Source organism: Microtus pennsylvanicus, chromosome 6 (genome assembly GCF_037038515.1).
Source record: "Microtus pennsylvanicus isolate mMicPen1 chromosome 6, mMicPen1.hap1, whole genome shotgun sequence".
In the NCBI taxonomy this organism is placed as follows: domain Eukaryota; kingdom Metazoa; phylum Chordata; class Mammalia; order Rodentia; family Cricetidae; genus Microtus; species Microtus pennsylvanicus.
The window spans coordinates 96627785-96655305 of record NC_134584.1 but is presented as its reverse complement, the minus strand read 5'-3'; the positions used below and the strand labels follow the sequence as shown (position 1 = coordinate 96655305).

At 50.3% G+C, this 27521-nt stretch overlaps 1 protein-coding gene across 2 annotated transcripts in view; it reads right to left on the bottom strand.

Moving 5' to 3' along the window:
- Nlrc5 (NLR family CARD domain containing 5) overlaps positions 1 to 27521 on the bottom strand; it is an 80203-nt gene that overhangs the window by 22870 nt on the left and 29812 nt on the right. Inside the window, exons 7-27 of one of the 2 annotated variants that reach the window (XR_012910951.1) lie at positions 26703 to 26786; positions 26482 to 26565; positions 24401 to 24484; positions 24202 to 24291; positions 23446 to 23505; positions 22228 to 22287; positions 21734 to 21817; positions 19427 to 19510; positions 18451 to 18540; positions 17479 to 17547; positions 16580 to 16648; positions 15749 to 15841; positions 15258 to 15341; positions 13652 to 13741; positions 12924 to 12968; positions 12143 to 12232; positions 10953 to 11036; positions 6711 to 6794; positions 3900 to 3989; positions 3701 to 3750; positions 2163 to 2246 (exon numbers count right to left, since the gene is read on the bottom strand). Coding sequence is in view for 1 of the 2 variants with exons in the window: in XM_075976934.1 (XP_075833049.1) it covers positions 2163 to 2246; positions 3688 to 3750; positions 3900 to 3989; positions 6711 to 6794; positions 10953 to 11036; positions 12143 to 12232; positions 12924 to 12968; positions 13652 to 13741; positions 15258 to 15341; positions 15749 to 15841; positions 16580 to 16648; positions 17479 to 17547; positions 18451 to 18540; positions 19427 to 19510; positions 21734 to 21817; positions 22228 to 22287; positions 23446 to 23505; positions 24202 to 24291; positions 24401 to 24484; positions 26482 to 26565; positions 26703 to 26786 (1665 nt within the window). In the remaining variant the exon portion in view is untranslated. Of the gene's footprint in view, positions 1 to 2162; positions 2247 to 3687; positions 3751 to 3899; positions 3990 to 6710; positions 6795 to 10952; positions 11037 to 12142; positions 12233 to 12923; positions 12969 to 13651; positions 13742 to 15257; positions 15342 to 15748; positions 15842 to 16579; positions 16649 to 17478; positions 17548 to 18450; positions 18541 to 19426; positions 19511 to 21733; positions 21818 to 22227; positions 22288 to 23445; positions 23506 to 24201; positions 24292 to 24400; positions 24485 to 26481; positions 26566 to 26702; positions 26787 to 27521 lie in introns of both variants that reach the window. The other variant, XM_075976934.1, reaches the window with a different exon arrangement.

Below are 27521 nucleotides of genomic sequence, written 5' to 3'. Positions count from 1 at the left end.
AGGATATAATTACCTCATAGATTCCCTCCTGCGGTTTAGGAATCTGACGCCAGAAACCACCAGAAACTACCTCAATACCTTCCCTTCTCCCTCCTGATAGCAACCCTGGTCTCAGTCACAACTTTAGAAACGGAGCCATGGTCTTCTGAACTATATTTCTGACAGTTAAAAAAAAAGATTATTTTCTCTTTATTTTATGTGTATGGGTGTTTGTTTCCATGTCTGTATGCCTACTACATGTGTGCTTGGTGTCTACAGGGGGGCCAGATGCCCTGAAACTGCAGTTCCAGCTAAGTGACAGCTACCATGTGGGTTCTGGTAACAGAATCTGGGTTCTCTGCAAGAGCAGCAAGTGCTGTTTACAACTATTGAGCAATCATCTCTCCAGTCCTATGGCCCTGACACTTGTTTATTTGGAATTTTCTGAGAATGTTCCTTTAAAAATTGCTTTATAGAGGTTGCAGAGATGGTCCAGCCGTTAAGAGTGTTTGTTGCTTTTGCAGAGGACCAGAGCTTGGTTCCTAGCACCTGCACAGGATGGTCCAACTACTCATAACTCCAGCTCCAGGAGATCCAACAACCCCTTCCTTCTGGTCTCTGGATATTCATTGCGTGAAATGAAGGAGTGTATGTGAACAAGCGTATGTGTGTGATAGATGTTAAAAATCACCTTGTGTCACGAAGTCAATTAATAGAATGACTTGCATTTGATTTCTGTAACACTGGAGTGTGAGCCTAGAGCTGTGTTTAGGCTAGTGCTCTAACCACTAAGCTACACTGCCAGCTCTTATGGTCTTTAAAACAAGGCAAGTTTCCCTCTACCACGAAACATTCTTCTTTCCTAAAACATAGGCTTTCAATCAGCCACAGTTCTCCTCTTGATGATGACACCTTCACTGAAAAATTTTTGAAGTTGAGATAGGGTCTCACTATGTGATGCCTTAAACTTGCTAAGGAGCCCAGGCTGGCTTGGAACTTGGAATCCCCCTGCTTCAGCTCCAAAATGCTGAGATGATATATCTGGCCACAAGAGAAATGTAAACTATCTATGTTATTATTATTTTCACAAGGCTCCTTTATTTCCCAGTGAGTCTCGGTTGGACCGCCACCTGTAAGTAGCTCTGTGATGCTGGCCAGGCTCTGGAACTCTGGGCTCTGAATGTCTTATCTGTGCACAGGACAATCATAGGACCTAGGCTTCTGAGAGAGTAACGAGAACACACGAGGCATTTACAATGTGGAGAATCTCCATGGTGCACTGCTGCTGTCTTCGTTCTGGGGGACGAGGGCTATGCTGTTTGAGCACTCAACACAAGCCACAGGCATGCCACTTCATAAGTCCCCACCCTGGCTGGCTCCAGGTTCTTCTTCAGCCTAGCCATTTGGTCCTTTTTACCACCTGCTAGGCAAGAGAATATGCCTCCTATTAGACACCCTGCTCCCTAACATCTACCTACAGGCTTAGATGTACTGGGCCATCTCAAGGCTGAGGGGCTGCAGGCACCTTCTCTGAAGAGCTGCCCAAGCTACAGGATGTGATGGTCGATCTTTACTGCCAACCTGACTGGATTTGGAGTCACCTAGGAGTCGCACCCCTGGGCATTTCCAGAGAGGTTTGACTGAGGAGAGAAGCTTCCTCATGCTTCCATCACACCACTGTGCCTTCTTCATCATGGTGGAACGTAGCTCACTCAAACCAGGAGCTGAGGCCAGGTGGAGTAATGCCCACCTGTCATCCTACCATCCTGAAGGTGGTGGCAGGTGGATCCAAGTTCTCCATCCATCCTTGGCTACATAGAAAGTTTGAGGCCAATCTGGGCTACGTTAGACTCTGTGACTCTGTCTTAAAACCCCCCAAGCCAATCAACCAAATAGCCCGTAAGTCTAAATAAACCCCTCCCTTCCTTAAGTCACCTCAGTTAAGTGTTTGTCGTACAGGGATGAGAGAAGAGACTAATTTGGCCATGGTGGGAGTAGGGGAGGAGAGGAAGCACAGGCTGGGAAGACTTAAAGATGAAAGCCAGCGTCTCTCTCCCCTCCCCCCCACAATTGGTCCTGAGCGCTGAAGAGGGACACACAGGATGCCTGCTCTTAAGGAAACTCTTGTACCTGCCCAGCCCCATCCAGGTGTGCTCCACTCCCTCCTCCTCCTCCCAACTTACTCAAGCTGGATGAGGCCTTTGCAGCTGCTCAGTGCACAACACAGTGACTCCACCTGCTCCCGGCCAAGGCTGCACCCTGGAAAGCTGTGGGGTCCAGTCGGAGACAAGAAAGAGATTAAGCATTCAGATACTCAGACCACTTCTAGATCAACTTTTCCTGCATTCAGCCCCTGAGCTCCAGGCGTCCTTACCAAAGCTGGGACCCTTTGAGAACACCAGTCACCCACAGCTCCCTGCAGGCCCCTTTTGGTGTCTATGGACTCCCTCTGAGAAGGGTGCTTCTCAGTGTGGTCCCTAACCAGTTACATCAGAATCACTTGGGAACTTGGAACGTGAATCCTGGGTCCCCACCAAACCTGCCAGTCAGAAACTCCAGACCAAGGTCAGGAGACTCGAACTCAAGCGCAAAGACCTCCAGTAACTGGAGAGTCAGTAACTGGACTCTCTCCCTTCAGTAAGAAAATTCAGACTGAAGAGGGAGAATAAATCTGTGTTTTAAAAGGCCTTACAGTGAAATCTCATAGTCAGTTGCATGAAAGGGCCATGGCCAGCCAGCCATCTTTAGAAACAAACAAATAAAAAAACAACAAAACAAAACAAAAAACAAACCCTTAAGTCAGAGAATTTATAAAATTGCTAGCTAATTTGAAAAAAATCATTGTTACTAATTTGAAAAAAATCATTATTACTTTCCTTAATTTTTAAAAATTCTTTTTTTTTTTTTAGGATATGAATTTTCTGCATAGCCCAGGGTGGCCTTGAACTCAGGTTCTCCCCGCCTCAGTCTCCCACGTGCTAGGATTACAGGTGTGTGCCACCACACATGACCTCATTATTTGCTATCTAACCCTTCGCAGAAAGACTGTTTCTGCCCCTGGGTCTGAAGCAGTCAGCAATCAGAGCTCAGAGTCCACGCCCTTCTTCCCATTCTATGACCTCACTGTAGCGCTCAGCAGGTACTGGCTAGTCATTGACTGTCATTTCCCAGAAGAGGGGACAACCCAGAGGGGTAGCTCCAGGGTCCCACAGGGAATGAGTGGCATTCAGCTGCCTCTGCATTCAAAGACTATCCTCTTGCCCTCCAGCACTGTCAGGGCCAAGAGGGCAGGGTCACTCGCCACTGTATAGGCCTGGTGCCTTAGATATTGGCTTGTGCAGCTTTGCCAATGTTCTGCTATTCTGTTTGCCCATGTTCCTTAGCTCCCTATTGTATCTGAGGAAGCCAACAGTAGAAGGGTAAGCAGCTCGCCCAAGGCCCCTGGGGGCCCTGGTGCCACTGGGTAGGATAGCCCGATCGGTGAGCAGGTCATGAAGCCCCTTCTGTGGACCTAGTCTATTTGGACACAGACTCTCTGTTAGTCTCTGGGCCCAGCCCAGCCCAGCCCTCACTGGGCCTTTGATTCTCCCTGCTGGAGGAACTAGCTCACATTTGGCCGCAGGCATCCTGCATGCTCCTCTGGCCCTAGGATTTAGGTCTGCTTGTCCCTAATCTCCCTGGATGTCCAGGATGGCTCAGGGGACTTACCTAAAGCACATACCCTCTTGCTCTTCCTTGGAGCCAAAGTGCAGGGCAGCATCGCATAGGGACCTGTAGTGACAGTAAACACTCAGTCACTCTTGGCCATTGCCCCAGGGTGCCCCCAGACTTTGGCTTGGGTACTTCTGGGCACTCACACCCTCCAAACACCAGGCTTCACCCTCCAAGACTAGCCCTAGGGCTCCCAGCACGATACCCACCTGAGAGTGACCTTCTGAACCCGTGGGCACAGGTTGAAGATGTCGGCTAGCAGGAAGGGGCTTTTTGAAGATAGGACAGTGTGGTTCAGCCTGAAAAGGAAACGGGCGGGGCCAAGCAGGGTCACTGGCCAAGAAAACAGCTATGCTGGAGCGATAGGAAGAGGGGTACATCTTGGCTGCCAGCTCAGCAAGTTAATACAAAAGACAACAGGGAGTCAAGGGGGGCAATATAACAGGGCTTTGAGTTCCAGTTCTCTTTGCTGTGTGACCTGGAGGAAGCCTCTGAGTCTCAGTCTCCTTATGGGGCAAACGGGACTAATTGTGGTACTCTTTTCTCTCCAGTAGGCACCTTGCCTGGTCATGCAAGATTATTGCTACGGTTTAAGTTTTCTTTTAAAGATTTATTTGTGTTTATATGTGTCTGTGTGGGTGTATGTTACCTGTGTATATGGAAGAGGCAGCGTACCCAAAGAGTGTAGAAGAAGGCATCGGATCCTCTGGAGCTGGAGTTAGAGGTGGTTGTTAGCCATCAAACTCACAAGAGCAAGAAGTTCTCTTAGCCATGGAGCCATCTCTAGCACCTTACATTTATTTCTTCTTTTCTGTGTCTGCTGTTCATGCACATATATGGGCATGCTGTTGTGTGTGGGTACAGGTGTGTGTGTGTGTGTGTGTGTGTGTGTGTGTGTGTGTGTGAGCATCCTAAGGTTGCTATCACGGATCTTCCTTGATCTCTATCTTCCACAGTATTCTTTGAGGCAGAGTGTCTCCATTGCAGCCTGTATACGCCAATTCAGCTGTTCTGACCAGTCAGCTTGATCAGTTGAATTCTTTCCACAAAGATCACAAGCCACAAGAAGTGAGGAGAGACAGACATCCTAGTGATACCCGAAGGGGTAAATTACCACCAGCTGCAAACTTGGGCCTCAAACACCTGGATGTGGGTACATCTTGCCTGGGGCACAGCTCCCTCTCTTTCCATTGCTGCTCTTGACCCTGAGTCTTTCCTCTAGTCAGCAGTCTACCTTAGCTTTGGAAAATTCAAACTACTCATCTGTCTTTCAAATTCTTGGGAGTGAAAACCCAAAGCCTCTCCCCGGCTCCCAGGTCCCGTGACCAGCCCTGACAACTCCTTCCTGTTATCTTCTGGCTTCTTCCTGCCAGCCAGAGACTCTGCTCTCCTGCGGATCAAGGCTGTTCCTGTAACCCCTCAAGCTAGCTGTGCTTCCAGGCAGCAGACTTGCTGATCCCTTCCTGGAATGCAGTTCCCTGCCCTTCACAAGCTCACAAAGCCAGATTCCTGCTGTCCTTCCTGTAGCTTTCCTGCTCACGCCTCCTGTGGGAGTCTAAACGTAACTGGTCTCCAGAATCTCATACAGAGTGGCACTGTCAGGGGGTGTGGCCTTGTTGGAGAAAGTGTGTCACTGTGGGGGCAGACTTTGAGGTTTCCTATGCTCAGGACACTTCCCAGTGTCTCAGTTGACTTCCTGTTGCCTGCAAGATGTAGGGTTCTCAGTGACTACTGCCCGCACACTGTCATACTCCCCATCATGGTGAAAATGGATTGAGCCTTGAAACTGTAAGGAAGACACCCCAATTAAATGCTTTCCTTATAAGAGTGGCCATGGTCATGGTGTCTCTTCACAGCAATAGAATCCCTGAGACACCTACCATTGCCAGCTATCATCTGTATCCCCTCTCCAGATACTTCCTACTAAAGAAGACTATCTTGTATCTTGTTATTGGTTATAGTCACATATTGATCGTTTGGTTTAGGCTTCTCTCTCTCCCTCTCCCCTGTGGATTTCACTCTGTAGCCAGGCTAACCAAGAACTTGAGATCCTCCTGCCTCAGCCTTCCCAAAAGGCTTGGGTCCTGCTTGACGCCACCTGGCTGTATCATTCGCTGTCTCTGTGCTCCTTGCTTGGCTCACTGTACTATGAGGCAAACACCAAGAAGGCAAAGTCCTGGTCATTTGATTTCATTCCCGTGCCCATAGCACCCCAGACGGTGCCTGGTCAACAGCAGCAAGGGTGAGTAAAAGGCCAAACAAGGGCCCAGAGACAGATGCAAATCATCACACAGATGCGGTGTGTCTGACCATCCTGTCTCTGGCCATCTGACATCTGCACACCCCCCTCCCCACTACCCATAGGCTCAGAAGAGAAGCACAGGTCCAGAGGCAATGTAAGCAGTCTCGGATACGTCCAGAGCTCAGTCTCGGTGCTCTTGCTGCCACTATTAATGCTATGATTTAATTTCCTGTTGTATTTTTTTTTCCATCTCAGCTGTGGATGTTTCTCCCCAGCCCCCTCTTCTAGAAGCATATTTAAAGTAAATCCTTTTTAAATTCTAACCAGTCTGCACTGAAATTAGAAAACAGAGTTTTAAATACTTTGACGAATGCTGCTTAAATTCCTCCCCTTTGACAGAGTTAGAGGGGTGACCTTTAGAAACATGGCATGTGACATATACATGGCCTACATCTGCTTAGGCCCTTCGTAGGGGTAGGTGACCTTCCCATAGGCAACAGACACGTGACCGACTCTTGGCCACACTCCTCCCATCCTTCATGAGCTTCTGAGCACATGGCCTATTTGAGCACAAACCCAGAGCAAGACCTGGAATATGAACCCCACTGTCAGAATGCAAAACTGAGGTCCACAGGAAACAATCAGGGTGATGCTGAGTGACCTGAGTCTCAGAGGTGAGGGATGGGAGAATGGAGAGGAGGAGGGAATAAGGACAACCCTGCCCCATGGAGCTGGGGACACGGTCAGCCGGGCAAAAGGACTGGAAGCCTGGACTTACTGCAGCAGGCTGAGCTGGGGCAGCTGGGGCAGACACTGCAGCAGGGTCTTCAGGCTCTCATCACACAGGGTCTTGCAGGACAAGCTGTGAAGCAAACGATTTGAATGAGGTGGGGGAACCCTCTAGAAAGTGGGCAGCATAGCTTTCCAGCCAGAGCCCTCAGGAGATGAGGCGAGGCATGCTGCTGACAGGATCCCCTCTCAAGACTGGGTTAAGTCAGACACATCTTGGAAGCACTGCATGGAGCAAATGAAGTTGCTTTATTCTGTGCGTCTTTCACAAGCTGTTGGACATCTTAGGTTTCCAAGGGACTCCTGGTCTAGGAGACTCTCTCTACAAACTCCACAGGCTAGCAGAATTGTGAGTAGAGGGTCATCAGCTACCTCCACCCCAGCAGGGAGGAAGCAGATGGGACTGGGGGCTGTTGTCCCACTGGAGAAACATGGGTTTCTATGACTCATCCAAACCCACCAATCACCGCACAGCAGGTACAGATAAAGTCACAGAACCACACACAGGAGACCTACCCTTGGGCCACTGTGTGCCCTGAATATCTGGAGAATCCCATTGCCCTCCACTAGGAGTCACTTGCTGTCCCCAGAGCCCCTTAGGCTGTTTTTCCCTCCTGCCTTCACCCCTCCCCCCCCCCTTTACCCATCCTGCACTTTCTCCTCTATCCCTTGACTGTTGTGCCTGAAGGCCACTGGCCCCAGTCCTGCTGTTTTCATTAGCTGGTTGGAAGGAGAGGGTAGGACAGCATTGGTGTGGGTGAGGAGTGGAGGGGCAGGAGCAGGCTGCGGTCTGAAGCTGAGTACCTCTAATGGAGCTAAGCTAATGGAGCTCAGCTTCAGGCTCAGACTCACTCTTTCTGCCCCCATCTAGCCTGGATCCGAGGCAGTATCTGGGTGGGGCCTTCACCGAGCAAGGCCTTTGCACAGCACCTTCCCTTGTGGGGCTTCCCCACATCCCTAGTCCACAGCTCCATGGTCTCTGGGTCTCTACACACTTTTAAAGCAATAGACACATGACTCCTTCCGACTTATCACTGGTCCACCAGTAAGTAGGCCTGCAGCAGGGCAACTGACCATCTTTCCTGATCTCTAAGGGAGTCCCAGGACAGACAGTGATGTTGGGGGCGGGGACCCCGAGATACTACTTATTCTCCGAACCCCCACTCTGCCTGTCTTTCTTATAAAGCATGAGCAGGACCTGTAGCTCCAAGCCCTGTGTAACCCACGGCCTGGTATTCAGTGAGTGCTTAACAGGTACACAGTGCTGAAGTGCTTTGGGAAACATTGCTGTGACACCACAGGAATGCCTGGTATAGCCTGTCTGCACAAATCTAGGTGGGTTTGCAGCATCCTGCTGCAGACAGCCTAGGTTCAAAGGCATGGAAATGCAAGCACTCTGCAAAAACACCCCAGGCAGGGCCACTGAATATACTGGATAATGTGGTTGATGATTGCAGGACATTATTGTTAATATTTGAAGTTTGATAATATTTTTGTGGTTACATTAAAAATGAGAGTACAGAGCATGGTGGAGCATGCCTTTAATCCTAGCATTTGAGAGTGATTTCAAGGCCATCCTGGTCTACAAAGTGAGTTCCAGGCCAGCCAGAGCGACACAGGAAGACTTTGTCTTTTAAAAAAAACTTAAGTAAGTAATAAATAAATATAAAAGAATATGTATAGCTTTTCATACCAAAATATTTACAAATAAAAGTATAAAGTGTCAAGCCAGGCAGTGGCAGTGTGCACCTTTAATCCCAGCACTTGGGAGGCAGAGGTAGGCAGATCTCTGTGAGTTCGAGGCCAGCCTGTTCTACAAGAGCTAGTCCCAGGACAGGCTCCAAAGCTACAGAGAAACCTGTCTCAATGCCCCCCAAAAAAGTATAAACTGTCTGACAACTACTTCAAAATCATTGAGCATGTATGCATGTGTTTATATATGTATGCATACATGTGTGTGCATGGGAGTTTTTGTTGTTTTGTTTTGGGACAGGGTGTCATTGTGTAATCCCAACTGGTCTGGAGCCAGCTGTGTGGTCCAGTCTGGCCTTACACTCCTGATACTCCTGCCTCAGTTTTGAGTGTTGGGATTGCGGGAAGGTGCCACTGTGCTTAGCTGTGTGCTATAGTATACAGAGAGGGGGTGGGGTGTGTTATGAGTCCATCACTCCTGGAGGAGAGGGGCTAAGACAAAAGAGCTACTTAAATGACAAAGTAACCTCACAGTGAGGAAGCGTGGCAGACACAGCCTTGGCCCGGTAGTCAACGTCAGTGTAAGCCTGAGAGCATGCCCTAAAGAAATACCGTGGGGTAGTTAGGCTAGGGGATGCCCCCAAGTCTAGACCCTAGTTTAACCTGGGGAGAAACCAGCCAAACTCAACCAGGAGACAGCTTACAAAATACCCGCCTAGGGCCCTCAAAACCAAGGAGGACATGGAAAACAAAGAAAGAACCGCAAGCTTCCGGGAAGACGGGAGGCTGAGAAGAAACACTTGAATGCAATGCCGGTGCACGGCTATCCAGAATGCAGAGATCTGTCTCCATGGAAAGAGCGCTAAAGCTTGAGTCAACAGCTGTCTGTCACAGGTGTTTCTTCACTGTGACAAACACGCTATGTAACAAGAGATGCCAGCTCTCTGCACTCCTCTGCAACTTTTTTGAAACATTGTCTAAAAGTGTTCTAAAGGAGTTTTTCAAAGCTGAACTGAGGGCCAGTGTGATTTGAGACGGTTCCCTGGGATCTACACGGTGGGAAGCAAGAACCAATAACTGTGAGTTCCTCCGACTTCCATACAAGTTTCATGACATGCACACCTACATATGCTCACAAAATAAATCTAATAAGCTTTTAAAAAGTGAATCGAGGACTTGTGAGATGGCTCGGAGGGTAAAGGCACTTGCTGCCAAGCCTGACAACCTGAAATCAATTCCTGGGAACCGACTCCAGAAATGCCTCCTCTGACCTCCACACGCATGCCGAAGCATGGACATACATTACCACCCCTCCGCAAACAACACATGAGCAAAATGAAATAAAATGTTTTTAATGACTCATGACGTGACCCTCAGGGAAAGCCACACCGTCTAAATGCAGGGAGATTGCGCATGGCCAGATCCCATCCTGCCAAACAATGCAAACCTCTCCTTCTGGGTGTGTTCACTACGGAGAAGTGATTGGGAAACATACACTGAGGGCCCACGTGGATTACCCTGTCCAAAGGCTGATACCAATCTGCGGTGGAGCCAGAAGTCAGAGCACGAGACTGCCACAAACTAGGAAAGCAGGTGTGAGCCAGGTGAGGCTGTAGGCTGCACCTGGCCTAAGACTGCAAACGGCGGCGGAGTGGCAGTAATCAGAAAGATCCAAAATTTGACATAGTTTGAGCACTGACATCACACTGCAAGTGGAAAATTCCAGTCCTGACAGGTCCCAGCCCCCAAGTACAGGCTCACTTTAGACACTGGATATGACTTTCGGGTTATGGCATAGGGCTTACCCGAAACAAATGAACTTTGTGTTTAGAGCTGATTCCTTTTGCCAAGGTATCTCATTCTGCATATGCAAACATTCCAAACCCTAAAGAAAATTCCAAAATCTCAAACACTTCCAGTCCTGAGCATCTTGGATAAAAACTAAGCAATCAGAAAGTAAAAAGGGGACATACAGTGAGCAAGAAGTGGACAGGGCTGTGACAAACAGCACCATGGTTCAGTGGGAGGGAAGGGTAGGCTTGAGGGGGCTCCAGCCTGGAGTCTTTTAAAGGCTATTTTTATATAAGAATCACAACACTGACTCCCAAATAAAGGGATCACTGTCTGTTCCACAGAAGCAGAAACTGAGGCCCAAGGACTCAAAACCCAGCCAGCTTCCAGTGGCTGAGCAACTCCTTGTCATGGGGTTGGTCTCTGCTCACAGAACTGGTTGTTCTGAAGTGGGTGAGGTAGTTCAGGGACAAAGGGCTCAAAGGTGATGATTTAGCCCTGGAGGCAGAATGAGGGAGAGACCTGTGTGGGGCTCTGGTACAAGACCCCATGCATCTCAGTACTTGAGGCTAGGGTTCCTGGGAAATGACTGACCTCCTACCAGCGGGTCTCATAACTCCTGGAGTGGGGCTGACAGGTCTGGTGGAAGAAGGCCAGGGGAGAGTCATCAAGTCTCCCCTACAAGCCCTCTCCCAGGTTTCTGCACGCCACCTACACTGTGTCCTCAGGGATTTGTCTTGCCACTTACTTGACTTCCAGAGGCCCTGGGCACTTCTCCAGAGCGGCACAGAGGCAGGCAAGACTCCGGGGTTCCAGTTGACACCCCTGAAGGCTGAAAAGGGACAGGAGACAGGGTAGAGGATCAGAGTGGACACAGGGCCCCTGTTTCCTTCTTCCAACAGATACTGAACTGCAGGCCTCAGGCTCCTCTCTTATACCCTGCAGGGCACACTCCCTATAGCTCTCCTATAGCCATGTGGTGCAAGGCCTTTCCACCCACCACCCTCCCTGACCCCGGATGCCATCTTCACTCGCTTGGACCACTTACTGCCCGCTGGCTTCCAGCCTTCATCTCACAGCCCTCCATCACCCTCCAAGTGCCTCATCTTTTTAATTTGTTAAAATGTGTTTTGCCCGTATGCATGTACACGCACCAAGTGCATGCCTGGTGCTCTTAGAGGCCCATGGAAGAGTGTGTCAGATTCCCTAGAACTGCAATTATAGATGGTTGTGAGCTGCCACAGGGGCACTGGGAACTGGACCCAGGCCCTCTGTAAGAACAGCACACGCTTTGAACCGTCGATTTGTTTCTCCAGTCCATGTCTCGTTTTTCAACACTGCCCATCTAAAGGGGCCTCTCCAACTGCTTCAAACCTTCAGGGGCTCCCTATTCTCTTTAAGTATAAAACAAACGCCCTGCCCAGGTTCTCCTGCCATGCTCTCAGCTACACTGCCGTGCTTCCAAACATGCCTTCACCCTGGCTTTCGCTCCTTGTCTCTCCCGCCCGGGCATGGCAACTTTTCTGTGAGTAGCTCTGTTGATGCCAGCTTAAGCATCTCTTGGAGGAGAATGCCAGGGCTCGGCAGGGTTTTATAGCCCCCTGTGGCACAGTTAGAAATTACCCAGGCCAGACTTTTCTAGGGTATGAAGTAAACCTCTTTCTAAAAAGGAAGTCTCAAAAGCAGATGGCAAGCCAGGGCAGGCGACAGCTGGGTTTCCAGTGTGTTTCCCAGATATGACATCTTCTCTAAAAAGATCGTCAGGCCTTAGCTCCACCGAGGTGACCCAGAGGGGCCCCGCAGCCCCCAGCGCTGGCCTCTGTACCATGCCTCTTTCCTTTCCCATCTCTCAAACTCTCTTCCCTCTACTTTAATTCGAAGCCCTGACCCCCGGCTCTGCTCATTCCCTAACCCCTGAACAAAAGTGGAAAACAGTACCTGAAGCTCCTGGAGGTGCAACGCTGACTGCCTGCCAGTAACGGGGCTCCAGCTGGGAGCTCTTGTCCACATCTGCCAGCTAGTGCGTCCCTTGGAGGGGGGAAAGCATAGCAAAAGGATAGCTTGAGTCACACCTGTGGGGCTCTCACACCCTCAGGACTTTCACACCTGGAGGCAGAACACCTGGATGGGAACCTGAGGATTTGACCCCAGTCAGGTCCCTTATTACTCAGGTGGGGAAACTGAGACTCAAGAAAGGGAAGCTAGAACGAGGAAAATCAGCAGGTCACACCTATCCAGGTCAACCCCTAAGCCGGTAAGCGGAGACAGAATAGAGGGCTTCCCCTGACCATTCACTTGACAGGACCATACATTAGCCTCCCTATTTCTCAATTCTTCTGCTCTGTTTGGGGAACCAAGAGCATCTAGCCTAGACCTAGCCTGGCTTCAGATTGCCTGGCACATTAGCCTTGGTGAGGTCACTGTCCAGCTGGCCCTTCCCTACTCCCCACCTGTCTCTGAGGACAGCTTCCAGGGCTCAAGGCCTTGACGCCTGTTGCCACTAGGGAGCAGCTGGGAGCACCTGTAGAAGTGCTAAATTGGTTTATTTTAAAGAGCTAGCCAGGCTTCTCAGGGCCTTGCAGATTAGACAGTGCAGCTGTCCCAGAGACCACACCAGGCCCGGGGTTCAATTCTTGGGCATGGATAGAGATGGGGCATCCACAGAAAGCGGGAATCAGAGCCACAGGCAAGCCAGATCGCCCAGATCTCCCCTCCTCACCTGCTAGTTCCAGCTCCTCGAAGGAGAACGTGGTCATTCTCAAGGCTGGAAGTGAAAAGGAAGCAGTGGGTTGGGAATAGCAGAAGGGTCCCATTCCCTGAAGGGCTTAGGAACCTGGAGTGGCCCGACACCCAGGGAATATAATAACAATGGATCAAACGACAGCTATGATTATCTAAGACCTTTGCAGGACTTGTGGCCCGTTATTTCAGCGCCCTCTTGTGGTGAACTGGGAGAGGAGGCTGGCTCCGGGGCTCTGTCCAAGAACTCGCACCAAGCTTCTCCGCTTTGCCCACCTGCCACCACACCTTTATTCTTAGGGTTCTCGGGGAGGGATGAATGGGACAAAGCGCTCCTAAGACGACAGGATTTCTACATGGAGGGATTCAGAGACCTAGGTGGCTGCTGCCTTCCCTTCTAGTGTCGTAGTGGAGATGCCACAGCTAGGCTAGTCCCTGAGCCCCAAAGGCCACCAGCCAGCTCCCAGCTTGCTTGGGAGTATCTAGGACAATCTGGAGAGTAAGGGAGAGTTGAAAGACTTTTGTTCCAAGGAGAACGTGGAGAAATCTCCCTCTCATTCATTCATTCATTCATTCATTCCACGAACTCCAAGCGCAAGCTCACTGCACCTAAGACCCCGAGGATGACACAGGGTGACGTGTAAAAGAGGAGCCTCAGCAGGAACTGATGATGGGAGGGAGATGAGAGGGGACAGGGCAGCCGCTCACCTGACATCTAGGTGGAACACCCACTGCCCGGAAGACATGCATGCGATCAAGCCAAACACAGTATCCAGGGACACACCGTTCCTGTTAAGGCTAGAGATCGCACAGGAGACAATGGTGAAACCACCAAGGACTCAGACATGCTCTCTGTACATCAGAGCTTAGGGATGGGAGTGTCTTTGCTAGCAGATGGCAGACCCTGATGACCAGCGGGTAACCCTCCAACTGCACCACACAGCTGAGATGATCAGGTAGGAGCTTGCTCCAGGGATAAGCTGTGTCGGTGACAGAGCTAAGACTGGAACCCAGAGATAAAGGGGGGGGCTAGGGTTCAGGGTTAAAAGCAGGGGAGGGGGCTGCCATCCTGAAGCAAGAACAAAGATTTCTCTTCTCTCATAGTCTCTGTCCACCTATCATGGGGTTTTCATTTGCCATGTAAGGTCCTGCTGGGACCCAGGGTCTTCCTCACAGGTACCTTGTCACCTTGTGAAGAATACCTGCAAGAATCTGCCAGCAAACTCAATCTGCATGCCATTGTCTGCGAAAGAAAGGCCCCTTTCCTGCCTGTAAGCACCCCCAGTGCCCCTACCTCCAGGATCAGCCAGTCTCCTGGTAACATAGTATTGTAGCAAGAAAGGCCCTGGGTCACAGTGCTCCTTCATTACAGCCACAGGTGGAGACTACACCCAATTCTTTTTTGTTTGTTTTGTTTCTGTTTTCCAAGACGGGGTTTCTCTGTGCAGCTTTGGAGCCTGTCCTGGAACTCACGCTGCAGATCAGGCTGGCCTCGAACTCACAGAGATCCAGCGGCCTCTGCCTCCTGAGTGCTGGGATTAAAGGCGTGCGCCACTCCAGCCTGGCTACACCTGATCCTTCTGCATTTACTGAGGCACCCAGAAGCTTCAGCTTCTGCCGTGACTTCCCAAGGCCATACAGAGCACAGGCAGCAGAGGCAGCCAGAACCCAGGGCCTTCAGCTTCATTCGCGAGATCCTCTTATTTCTGTTCATGGAAGCTTGGGAACAGGAGGGTACTGAGAGAGCCGAGAACATCCGAGGCCTTTGAGAGCTCAGGAATGTGGCTGAGTGCAGGCAGAGTGTGGGGGATCTTGTTCACCAAGGTCTTCCTCCCACCCCGAGTGCCTCCCACCTCTCTATCAGGTCAACAGAATACTTGGGCTTCTCTAGACACGCTGTGTGGTGTCTTCTCCAGCATGAATCCTCCCTGTCCACCTAGGTGGAGTTGCATCAAGCGGCCCTCTTTCTGTAACCAGGGACTAGAATGACTGCTGTCAGTAGTTTATCGCTTAATATCCTCATGCGTCTATCATGCTTCCCATGATCCCCTCGTACTGCATGCATCTGCACAGCCCAGGCGCCGTGGGAGCCCACGGAGAGACACAGGGTCTGCTTGGAGAAGACCTGAAGCAGAAGCTAGGGCAGAGCTCTGCCCAGTCCAGCCAGGGTGAGCAGAGCCCCAGTCGGGCCCTTGTTAAGCATTTGCCTGTGTGGTGCTGGAGGAAGGGGCTTCATATGTACTACGGGGTTACATTGTCACTGGACATAGAACAAACCCTCCCACAGAGGCCTGGGGGATAGTTAGTGGCTTACTTCAAGGACTGCAGGGGGCCTAGTCCTGGGAGCAGCTGGGCTAGCAGGGCCACGCCTTCATCCCCCAGAGAGTTGTTTGATAGGCTGGAAAAGAAAAAGAGGTTAGTGGACCATGGAGTGAGTTCTGCTTTCTTATCAGTGTCGTCACCCAGCTGCTTCTGGGACCAGGAACTCCAATCTAAGCACTAGGTTAAATCTTTGCACATCACACATGGGCCACATCCCTCTTCCCAGTATTCTTTCCAAAATTTGTGGTCTTCTGGGATGGCTGCAAAGGGTACCGGTGTGGGATGTATATTTGGAAGGAAAGTCACTCCACCCACCCCTGACGTCAGGAAGGAAAGTCACTCCCCCACTCCCTGAGGTCTCTAACGTCAGTGGAGAAAGAAGACTAAGGACCTAATGCTTTGAAACAGAACAGGACATCTATGTTCTATCACCGAGCAGCCTGTACTGTCCCCGCCTAGCCCCCCCTGGATGCAGATACTCACTCAAGGTGATCCAAGTGGTGGAGCTCGCAGTTGGCTCTCAGCGCCCCGCAGAGCCTCTCTACGTGCTTGGCCAGGAAGCCACATTGTGTCAGCCTGCAAGGAGCCAGACCACAGCTCTTCAGTGACCACTAGACATTGGACAGGGGAAAGCTGCCCACAGCCCCAGAGCCAGGCAGAGAAGCCCACAGGTAGGGGTTGTGGTTTGTGACGTGGAGAGGGACAGGAGGACCGACACACAGCCGCCTGAAACAGCACAGAAAGGCCTGGGGCTGGGGCTGAGAGGGAAAGGGATAGAAATAAGTAGAGATAGCCATAAAGACAATAAATATAGAGATAGACAAGTAGAGATAGCAGTGGAGATGGAGACACTGAGAGACAGAGGGGCACAGATAAAGAGAAACAGTGACAGAGACAGAAAAGCAAAAAGTCAAATGAGAAATAAGACTAAGTGCTGTAGAGAAAGAAACCACCTCTGAATGAGACAGGCAGACAGGCAGGCGGACAGACAGACAGGCAGACAGACAGGCGGATGGACAGGCAGGCAGGCAGAGAAACAAAAGGAAGATGGTATTGGTGGGAACATGCAGGGCTGAGGAGCCCAGGCTGAGGCCCAGAATTGGGGGTTGGAAGTTCACTGCTTTCATTTCTTTGTTCAGTCTCCCCAACCCAGGGTTAGAAGGCTATGGGGTGGGATTGCCTAGACAGTGGGAGGTGGCTGAGGGGTGGGATATGCAGGGAACAGGAAGTCGCCAGGCTATAACTCCTTGACACAGCAAGCCCTGTGAGACAGGTTTGAGGCTTGGGGACAAGGTAGGAGAATTATTACTGTACCTGATTCTTCGAGAGCTCCCGGACATCTCCGAGGTCACAGAAGATGCAAAGCTGGTAAGTGGTGCTCCCCTGAGGACACACAGCAAGGCCAGGCTGAGCGTCTTGCCAAACTCACTGTCTAGCTTTGACTCTCTGCCCTCAACCAGGGTCAGTGGGACTTTAGCCTGGTGTGACCTGGGACTGGCCTCATTTGGCATGAATGAGCTCTCTCTGTCTAACACTAGCCGCACACATAAGGAAATGCCCAATTCACCCTGGTTGCTGTCACCATTAATATCATTGTCATTATCATCATCGGAGATGGTAGAGATGGCACTTTTCTCCTACCAGTCTTCCAGACTCAGACTCTGTGCTATAGCTTGTGGGGAGTCACACATGACACAGAGCTAAGCCCCTAGCCATGTCCTGGAAGTCACTTGAAGGAGGAAGACAGACATCTCTTTGAATGGTCCTGTGCCAAAGGAAGACAGAAGTTCTGGCCAAATCAGAGCTCCGGGCCAGGCTACTCTCCATATTTAGGCTAAACCACCAAGTTTCCCATGAATAATTGTCTAACTATCCCAGCCTGGCCTGGCATACTACCCAGATCCTACATCACTGAGTTCCCAGTAATCTGCTCCTTCCTCATCAGAGCCATGTCTCCAGCCAAGGCTGCTGAAGGCCTGACCCTTGGTGAATTCCCTTTCACTTTTGAGACAGGGTCTCGTGTGTCTTAGGCACCACCGTGGGTCATTTCTACAGCCCTGGGAACTGAGTCCAGGGTCTCATGCAGTATTAGACAAACACTACAATCTGAGATGCATCTCCAGCCCTACTTTGTGAGTTCTTGTCGAGGTCGCCCTGGTTCAGGGAAAGCACAGCCCCATCCCAGAGAGGAATGTAGGGATGCTGGTCCTTACGTCTTGCAGCTCCCCTCTTGCTCCCTTGGCTCTCGGGAAAATATGAGTACCACGGTATTGGTCAGCAGGCTGTGGACAAGAGAGGAGCAAGAGACAGGATTATGGTCCTTGTCTTACCTTGACCAGGTAGGACCACCAAGACACCACACCTGTCCAAGCTAAGCCCCTTCCTGTGACTTTCTCTGAGACTTTGAGGTGTGAGGCCTTCCTGCTACACAGACTTCAGATTCTTCCAGCTCTGGTTTGTACCTCAGTCTGTAGCATGCTCCTTCTGCCTGCCCAGGTGGAGTAGGGTGGGGGTTTCCTCTGATGCTTGGAGCACTTAGAATATGGGTGCTGTCTCTCATGACACGCAGTACATCTCAGTGGCCACAGTGAATGAGGACCCTAATCTACCTTGTGAGAGATCTGGTTTCCCTCCAGCCCTTTGGGGGAGGTGTGCACAAAATAGAGACCCTCCAGGCAACTGAGAACCAAGAAGGAGGCTTGCAACAAGGTGGGAGCTGCACTTTTATCCATTTACACATATGCTTGGTCCCCACATTGGTAGAGATAGAACTGAGATTGGACCAGAGGGACAGGAGGCTGATATGTCACATGGAGACTGTTCTCAGGAGAAACTGGGCAGGAACTGATGGGAGCTGGAAGGGGCAGGGCCCAGCCTGATCCCACAGGAGCTGGGGACACAGTGGGCACTGCACAGTTTGTACCAACTGAAGCAAGGAGCTAGAGGGCTGTTTCCTCATTTTCTGATCCTGCCACTTCCAGCTGGCTCCACCGGCTGCAGAGAGGAGCGTCACAGCACTGGCGGTGACTGTGCTGCTGTGCTAGCTGGGCAGGGCTCAGGCAACACCTTTTGGGGGTCCCTGAGGTATGAGGCCAGAAATAATATGGGGAATTTCAGAAAGTATGGTGACCTGGCCCTGAACTCAGAGTTTAAAGGGCAGTGACGATGCCCTGTGTGGCACCCACCTGATATGCATCTCCTTCAGGGTCCCACATGTTCTCATGGCTCTCAACACATAGGTCACCCCAGTCTTAGAGAGGCCATTGTCACTGAGGCTGTGGAGACGAGAGGGAGGCAGTGTCAGCAGGCAGACAGCTCCTGCCCCCTCATTGTGGCTTAAAAATTGTTGTCTGTCATGGGTCCCCAAGCAGGGTCTCTCAAAGAATTCTTCAAGTTCTCTGGCTTAACCCATAGCACTACCCCTGGTTCTCCTCTCTCTGAGCCTTGGTTTTGTGGTTTGCAGAGTAACTGCTGACCATGCAGGACTGACCAGCAGACTCTGTACCAAGGGTTTTAGGTGTGCATGGTCTCATTTAATTCCATTTTACAGATGGAGAAACTGAGGCCCAGAGACATTCAATTACTTTCCCAGGATTTTAAAGTTATGGAGTGACATAGTGAAGGCTGAAGCCCAAATCACTTTCCCCAACATCACTACTCCTTACTCAACGCAAACGACCAGGAGGCATAACACAACCCACTTAGACACCATCTTTGCCCCCGTCCTGCACCATTAGACAGCCTGCTTTCTTGGGTCACCACTCCAACAACTTATGCCTACACCCTAACCAAACATACTACATTGTCCCCCGGAGTCTTGGCCCAGCGGCCGAGTACCCACCCATTCAGTACCTTAGCTCTGGCCCAGTGCAAGACTCCTGCCTCCCAGATCTGTGGCCAGGACAACCTGGCATGCATGCAGGCCAGATGTGCCATGGACATGCAACATGCTGTCTGTGTGCAAGGAGTTAGATGGCGAGGCTACTAGTGGCTCAGGGCAGAGGCAAGAGCAAGGTGTAGTCAAGAGGCCAACTTAGCTGGAGAGAGGGGACACTGGGCAGATCCTTGCTGACTGTGGGTGTGGAGAACAGGGGCAGGCAGGGACCAGATGGGACTCTCCATTGTTCCTCTTGTCACCCAGCGGCGGGGTGTGCAACTCACTCCAGTTTCTGGGCAATTCGCAGCTGGGAAGCAGCCTCTGCCACAAGTCGACAGCCTTCGTCTTCCAGATGGTTCTCTGAAAGACTAAGATAGAGGCACCATGGAGACACGCACAGCCTCCCTCTTGCTTCAGTCGGAGCATCGTTCCCATAAGTGAACTTTATAATAATTTAAGGGGACAGGCCGCCAGCTCCACACGTGGCGCTTCTACACGTATGCCACATTTCATACAATCTATGAAGAAGCAGGGACTCATATCTTCTTCATCTTCCTGCCGGGTAAAGCAAGGCAGAGTCCTTAAGGGACCCGCTCAAGGGTGGGCTTGGACTCAACCCAGACAGCCTGACTGGAAGGTTCCACCTGTACCTATTCCTGTACGTTGCAATATGCATAACTGCTTCTTGTGATAACCTCCCTAATTCCAGGATATCTGACCTGGTGTAGGGCCGGGGTGGGGGGAGGCTTTCTTGATTTATTTAAGTACTCGCTGGAAATTCCAGGAGTTCTATAGGTGAGTGATGGGGAGAGATTTATAAAGATTGTCCCTAGTAGTGGGAACAGCACATTCAAAGATCCCATGACATAGCGCATATCAGCATCCAGGGGAAGCCAGTGTGTTTAGATTGGAAACTGAGTTAGGGTAGTAGGGTAAAGGGTTTGGAGAGTTTGGGGGAGGCTTTCTGGGTCTCACAGGATGTGAGGATTTGGGCTTTATTTACTCTGAGGGTAAAGAGAGAGGGAGTGAAGGGCAGTGGTGAAATACAGTCTACCCTGCCATGGTGGAAGGTGGGAAAACCATGAGCCAGAGCTAATGGGGTCACTAGGTGAGAGGTTCTAACAGAGGAAGTGGATGAAGAACCTGTAGAAGAGACGGGTTTGAGACCATCTAAGTTGGATTGGCAATAGGGTGGCTGGGAAGGTGTTACTCATCTAGTTAGGTGGGGTAGGGTTGTGTTGCAAGTGAGGGACTGGGGAGGGGTAGGTTCAGTGACGGCAAGCAGGCCAGAAACATCCCATGTCTTCTTTTTAAATTTTGTTCTGTAAACCTGAGTGTCTGCCATGCGCGTGAAGGTGTTCTAGATCCCTCGAACTGGAGTTACATGAAATTGCGAACTGCCAACATGGGTGCTGGAAACTGAAGTCAGGTCCCCCGGGAGGGCAACAGGCACTCAGCCCCTAAACCATCTCTCCAGATCTTTTAATCATTTTTTAAATTATGTTTATATTTTGTAGTGGGGGTCGTGCACACGGAGGCGAAAGGACAACTTGCAGGGGTTGATTTGCTCTTTCTATCATGTGGGGCCTGGACTTTGAAGTCGGATGGCCAGGCTTGGTGACAGGTGCGCTTAGCTGCTGAGGCGTCTTACTGGCCCTCATTCGCTATGTTTAAATCTTGTCCTGAGTCTTCCAATGAAACAAGGTAAGAGATCAGGAGTTGATCGTTCAAGTAACCCGCCCCTTATGTAGCACACCCTGAAGTGAGCCAACTCACCCCTAAATACTTCACAGCACCCCACTATTTTTTTTGTTTGTTTGTGAGTTTTTTGTTTTTTTGGTTTTTCAGGAGAGGGTTTCTCTGTGTATCCCTGGTTGTCCTGTAACTTGCTCTGTAGACCAAACTGGCCTTGAACTCAGAGATTCAAATGCTGGGATTAAAGGTGTGCACCATCACCACCTGGTGCACCCCACCATTCTGCCTCACATCCCTTAGAGGACTTCCTGGGATTGTTGGTGGGGCCCCCTTTCTATCACTAAGAAATAATCACCACCAGTTCTTAAGCCCCGCTCAGGAACCAGGCATCATGGGAACTTCTTTAGCCTGTGAAGAATTAATTGGTCATCCTAAGTGCCCCCTCTACTGATGGCCATGGAAGTGGTGGCAGGACTCACGAGGATGGGCTGAGAACTTCAGACCAGATGCTTCCTACATTTGATCTTGAGTGAATTTCCCTCTGTGCCTTCATTTCCTGCTCTATAAAACGTGGTTCCATCACCATGAGGAGACGCTAACACACGTGTCTGACAGTTCCTAGCTCAGCACTTGGCATAGGACAGTGCTACACGGTGACTGGTGTTCTGACAGGTGTTCTGACAGGTGTTCTGACAGGTGTTCTGACAGGTGCTCGAACAGATGTTCTGACAGATGTTCTGACAGGTGTTCTGACAGGTTTTCTGACAGGGGATGTCCCCGGACTCTTGAGAAGTCAGCCACCCACACCACATCCCCCACATGAAGGTGAGGCCTTGGCTGCTCTGCCAAGCTCCCCTAATTCCTGCCCCAGGTCTCCCACTTTCCAGGGTACTCACTCCACTTCTTCCAGGCAGGGACCTTTCTGAAGTAGCTCCACAAGGGTTTCTGCATCATGGACCCTGAGCTGACATCTCTGAAGCCTGGGATAGGAAGAGAGGAGTTTAGGGGAAAACTCTGGTCCTTCCTGTCCTGAGTCAGACAAGTCCCGAGGGTGCAGACCTAGGGGTCTGTGTACCTCTAGTAGAGGAGTGATCTTATTCAAGGCACTTCGTCTGCCTGTAACTCAGTTTCTTCCTCTACCAAACTAGAGTAATACATGTCATTCATGAGGTTCCTAAAAGACTTTCCACAAAGTACCAGCCACCTCTGAGCACAGTGCCCCACATATAGCAAGGGCCCATTCAGCTGGAGCTCTTGTTGACATATGCATGCCCTTTCTTTGTCATTGCATCTGCTTTCCTTGTGCTCCTCCCTGCCTATCCTCCTTCCCCTGGGAAAGGGCCATCCCTCCATTATCATTTTCTGAGGGCAGCGGGCCCTGCTGAGGTACCTGAGTTCCAGGCTCTGTCTTTCTTTCTTCAGGCTGTCTTTGTCCTGTAGGCTTGATGCTCTATAAAGAAAAAATTACATACTAGCTTGGGCTCAGGAGCCAGACCTGATGAACTGAACCTCTTTGCTTGACATCTAGGGTCTGAAGAGCCTGCAGCACCTCCCAGGGTGAGTTAGTCCCAAAGACAGAGCTGGAAGGCACTCAAGGAGAAGCCACAGTAGCAAAAGGCTTGAGGTCTTCATTCCAATGTGCTCTCTCCCATATGAGGCTGTGCAGGTTTTGGCAAGTCACATAACCCATCAGACTTTTTGGTTTCTATTTCCTAAAGTCGCCACGCTAGCATCCCTTTGATGTGATCTTTGGCTCAGAAGACAGGGATCACGCACTGCGACAGGCAGGTCCAGGCAGAGGGGAGCTTCCAGACTCTCAAACAGGAAGAGGAGAGTGCCAGGGACTGCAGAGAATCTTGGGCCATTTCCATAACTTAGAGATTTGAAATGTCTACAGAACCCTTTTACAATAACAGAACTGTTCTCCCGCTGTGTCATCTGCCACGGGAGGGACCTGTGGCCATTATTGAGCCCTGGGAGGGTGGTACATGCAACTGATAGACTGAAGTTACTTCATTTCCATTGTCACAGTGGCTGGCAATGGCTACACTGGGTGTCAGAGATTTAGACATCTGGAGGGGTGTAGGGAGGAACAGTGGCACAACTGGCTCATGGTGCAGATGGGGAGATTGAAGCTGGGATAGTCAGGGAGGAGTGTGGGGAACTTGGGAGGAGTGTTCCCCCAGAGGGAGAACCTTACATGTCTTCACCCACCCAGTGGGGGGGGGGGAGCATGTGGAGATCCACGTGTGGCCAGCATCTGAACGCTGGTGGCGGGCCAGTGTCTGGAACATGTTAGACACATTCGGTCCTTCCATTCCCCAGGCAGCTCTAAGGTGTGGCTCACTAACTTCTCCAGTTTGAAGAATGTTTCAGCTTCAGTTTCTTCACCTTCTCCCTACAGGCCTGGCTCACTCTGAGACCCTGGGCATGCTCTCTAGCCAGGGGTCAGATGTACTCCAGACACATGGGAGGGAGGGGGAGCACTGCCTTGCCAGCCCTGAGCAGGAATTCACGCGGCAGTAGGGAGAGTCTTTCCACTTCCGCTCTAGGTTCCCACCCTCACCTTCTCAGGACTAGCTGGGGCCATGTCTCCTGGGTTACTTACCCTGATTGCTGCACAGCTGTCTCTGTGATCGGGGACAGAAAGAAGATGAAGTCGGACTTCCTAGAGGGTCAGACACAAAGCCATGATATCTAGGAACAGGAAGTCACCACTGCCCAGCTGTCATCCACCCCCGCCCCAACCATCCAGGGAAAGTTTATTTCCTGGCCCACAGAGAAACCAGGGAATGCGAAAGAGTGCCTTAGCACAGGTTCTAAGTTCTCTGCCACCCGCCAGTCTGCTTTTGAAAGGTCAGAAAGATGATGTTGGAGGGGTCTTTGTTTAGTTTTGTTTTGGTTCTTTTTTTTTTTTAAGACAAGGTATCATGTAAACCAGGCTGGCCCTGAATTCACTAGTAGTTGAGGCTAGCCTTGGACTCCTAATCCTCCTGAGTCCTGGTATTGCCACCGTGTATCACCATGTCCTCTGAGAGCTTTTAAAAATGAGAATTACATTTGTATTCAGATTAAGAAGCCTGACGTCTAACCTGTGAGCCAATGAGGTAATACTGTTTCAGTACCACGGAGAGCGACAGGGCCCTAACTATTCATTTGGCTCCGCAATGTTGTTCATCCATCCGTCCAAGCACCTTTCCACCCAATTGCTATTAATAAAGCGCCAGACCCAAGCCACACTCTGAATTAAGCTGATTCTGGCATGCACACACAGATCTTGTAAGCTAGGGGGACCTCCTCTTTTCCCATCCCTCGCTCCCTCTGTCCCTTTCCTTTTTTCCCAAGACCTTGAAAATCTGCTCACCCGACCTGCAGCTTTCTGACAGTAGGACACGTGACGGCCACCTTCACCGCGGACAGCAGTGCTGACACGGAGACGCTGTTTCTGCTCAGGCTGCACAATCGTGGCAAAGTGTCAGAGCTGGATGCCCTTGACATGGTCGACAAAGGAAAGAGTGACTTGGCCCAGGAAAAGGGATTGGCTGAGGGTCGAGATCACTTACTCAAGTTTCTGGAGCTTTGGTAGGCAAGGGAGCAGCTCCACAAGGCTCACCACCTCTGGGTCCTTCAGCTGGTTGTCGTGCAAGCTGCAGAGAGACCAAGACCTAATCCCTCAGGTGGCGGGGAGGGGGGGGAGGAGGATGGGCGCTAGGAAGCCCCAGGCGGTGGGCTTATAAAGTGAGATATGGTGATCCAGGCCTTAGGTGTACAGTGTGCCTGAGTCCTGAGTTCGCCAACATCCTAGGGGACTACTGAAGTCTCTCTGGGGGACTAAAGACTCTACTCCTGGTGTCAGCTCTGGCCACAGCTCCCCAGAATCCAGGACAACCGCTCCAACCTCACTATCTCTTTCTGAAATCCCAGCTGGAGGGGCAGATGGATAAATGGTATGAGAATGATTGAGAGCAACAGGGGACATTGAAAATAAATAAATAAATGGGTGATGGGTGCCAAGATTAAGGCCACTCAATAACCAAAAGAGAGAGTTTTGATAAGATCAATGGTTTAAATCTTCATTCAAACCATAGTGACCACTGAACAAAGGCATCAGAGGGAACAGCAGAGACTGGCCAGCTTGTGTTCCAGTCTGTAAGTGTTGTATTCTATACTTCTTCCTGGGCCAGCCTGCTTAGATTCAGGGGTTGCCTTTCTGAACTTCAGGAAGGAGCTGTATAAGGCTGTAGAAGACCAAGGATTTTGCTGAGATTGTGTCTCCTAGCAATGTTAGAAGCTATACTCATACAGATTCACCAATATGACTGCCTAAACATGAGCCTAACCAGGACAGCATTAACACACAGGTTAACGTGGATGGGAGAAAGTCCGTGACACCTCTACCCTACACAAATAACTATAGGCAACTGAATGCTAAGAGTGGGAGAAACAGTCTTCCCAGTTGGTTATCCAATACCAAATGGCTGGCCCTGGAAACATACATACAAGCAACAAGTAACATTTACAGGCAGAGAGGGTTATATTTAGGAATATGTATGTATATACATTTATGTATATGGATGCAATAACAATGAAAAAAGAGGCCATGAATCTGAAAGAGATCAAGGAGAGGTATATAGGAGGGCTTGGAGGGAGGAAAGGTGATGTAGGTGGGTCATCTATCTATCTGTTGCTTTCATTGGTTAATTAATAAAGAAAACTGCTTGGCCTGATAGGTCAGAACATAGGTAGGTGGAGTAGACAGAACAGAATGCTGGGAGGAAGAAGGCAGTGAGGCAGATGTGATGAAGCTCCGGCCCAAGATGGACGTAGATTAGAATCTTCCCAGTAAGCCACCACCTCGTGGTGCTACATACATTAATAGAAATGGGTTACCAAGATGTGAGAGTTAGCCAGTAAGAGGCTAGAGCTAATGGGCCAGGCAGTGTTTAAATGAATACAATTTGTGTGCTGTTATTTCGGGTGTAAAGATAGCCGGGCAGGAGCTGGGCGGGACGAAAAGCAGGCCTGCTCGCCTCATCACTACAGAAAGGGAAGAGAGAAATGATGTAATTATACTATAATCTCAAAAAGAAATGAATAAAATTAAAAGGAAGTATTTTTTTAAAAAAAAAAAAAGACTGTAGCAGAGGGTCCCCGGTTCCACCTTTCTCTGAAACAATTCCAGACACAAGCAAGAGGTATATTGTGCAGATATGCTCAGTCAGTGTGTGCTGAGTCTCAGTGTGCCTGTGGGTGCCACACACATGTACTCATCTATGAATAGGTATGTGACACACCCTTGAGCTCGAGTGTGTACCCAAGTGCAGAATGTGAAGTCGTACATTGTATGCATTTATGTGTTCCCCACGGTACCTGCCTTCTGCCTAGATACTGTAATCCCTTTTCCTAGGGCCACAGAATGAGGGGAGGGAGCCCAAAACTCATGATCCTCCAAGGTGGTCCCAAATATGTGCACCGCTGGAATCTCAGAGGCATTCTTACAGATCTGACCCACCTCATTCTTAGACTGATGGCTCTCACTCTCTGGTCATCCTGGATGGAATGAATATGCAGGCCCCAAGGGTGTCCTAAAAGCTGGAAAGTGGCCCTTCCCCAAAGCAAAAGAGCCCTTTTAGAGGCCACTCACCTGACCTCCTCCAGCTGGAAACAGAGGGGCAAAGCCTGTACCAGGTGCCTGATGCCTTGGGCTGTGATCTTACTTCTTGTTAACCTACAGGGCAAACAAAGACGGCAGAGGAATGGGGGCAGAGAAGGGGGCTGGCCAGGAATCTGTCTGTGCAGGACTAAGCAGGGAAAAGTATGCCAGATATCCTTCCTCGCGTATCTCGCTTGCAAGCCTTGGCTCACCCTAGTATCTTCAGGCTCCCCATAGTAGGCAAGCTCCTGCCCAGGGCTTCTGCAAAGGCGTCCCCACACTTTCTGCTTTTAAAGCTGCAGGAAAGAAGCAAAATGAGTCAGTGCGGGGCAGGCAGGGCTTAGAAACTGGCAATACACCACTGGCAGTGTCCATGGGGAGAGATGGGGCATCATAGTAGCACGAGTTATCATTGTAGCTGCTGGGGTAGCAAGAAGTACAGCTCACAGCAATGGCTTCTTTATCTGCCAAATCGGTTCTCCCCTTCATCCGTAGAAATACAGTCACATAGAGTTTAAATCATGACAAGCAAGGATCATGCATGCGTGCAAGCTTACTGCTCACGTAGCGGCCAGAGGTCTTTATCACTTTTCCGTTTGTTTGTTTTTCTCCCACTAGTCCTGAAACTCACTCTAGCTTAGGTTGGACTGGCTGACAGTGAGCTCTGGGGATCCACCTGTCTCTGTCCCTCACCTCTTCTGCTACAGGCATGAGAGGCTATGCTTACTTTTTACATAAGCGCTGGGGACTTGAACTCAGGTCCTGTTGCTTTTACAGCAAGCCCTTGCAGACACCGAGCTATCTACCCAGACTCAAGACACTCCCTTAGAACCAGAAGCAGCAATGAAGTGCTAACGATCAAAATGGGCAGAGACTTTAGCAGAGGTACGATTTCACTTCGCAAATCGGTCTAAAAAGGATTTTAAGTGATAAAACTGTAACTCAGTAGGCTGGACTGCCTTGTTACAATGCTAATAATATACTAAAATCTGTGAGGTGTTTTCAGTATATTGACACTGATAACAAGTTTG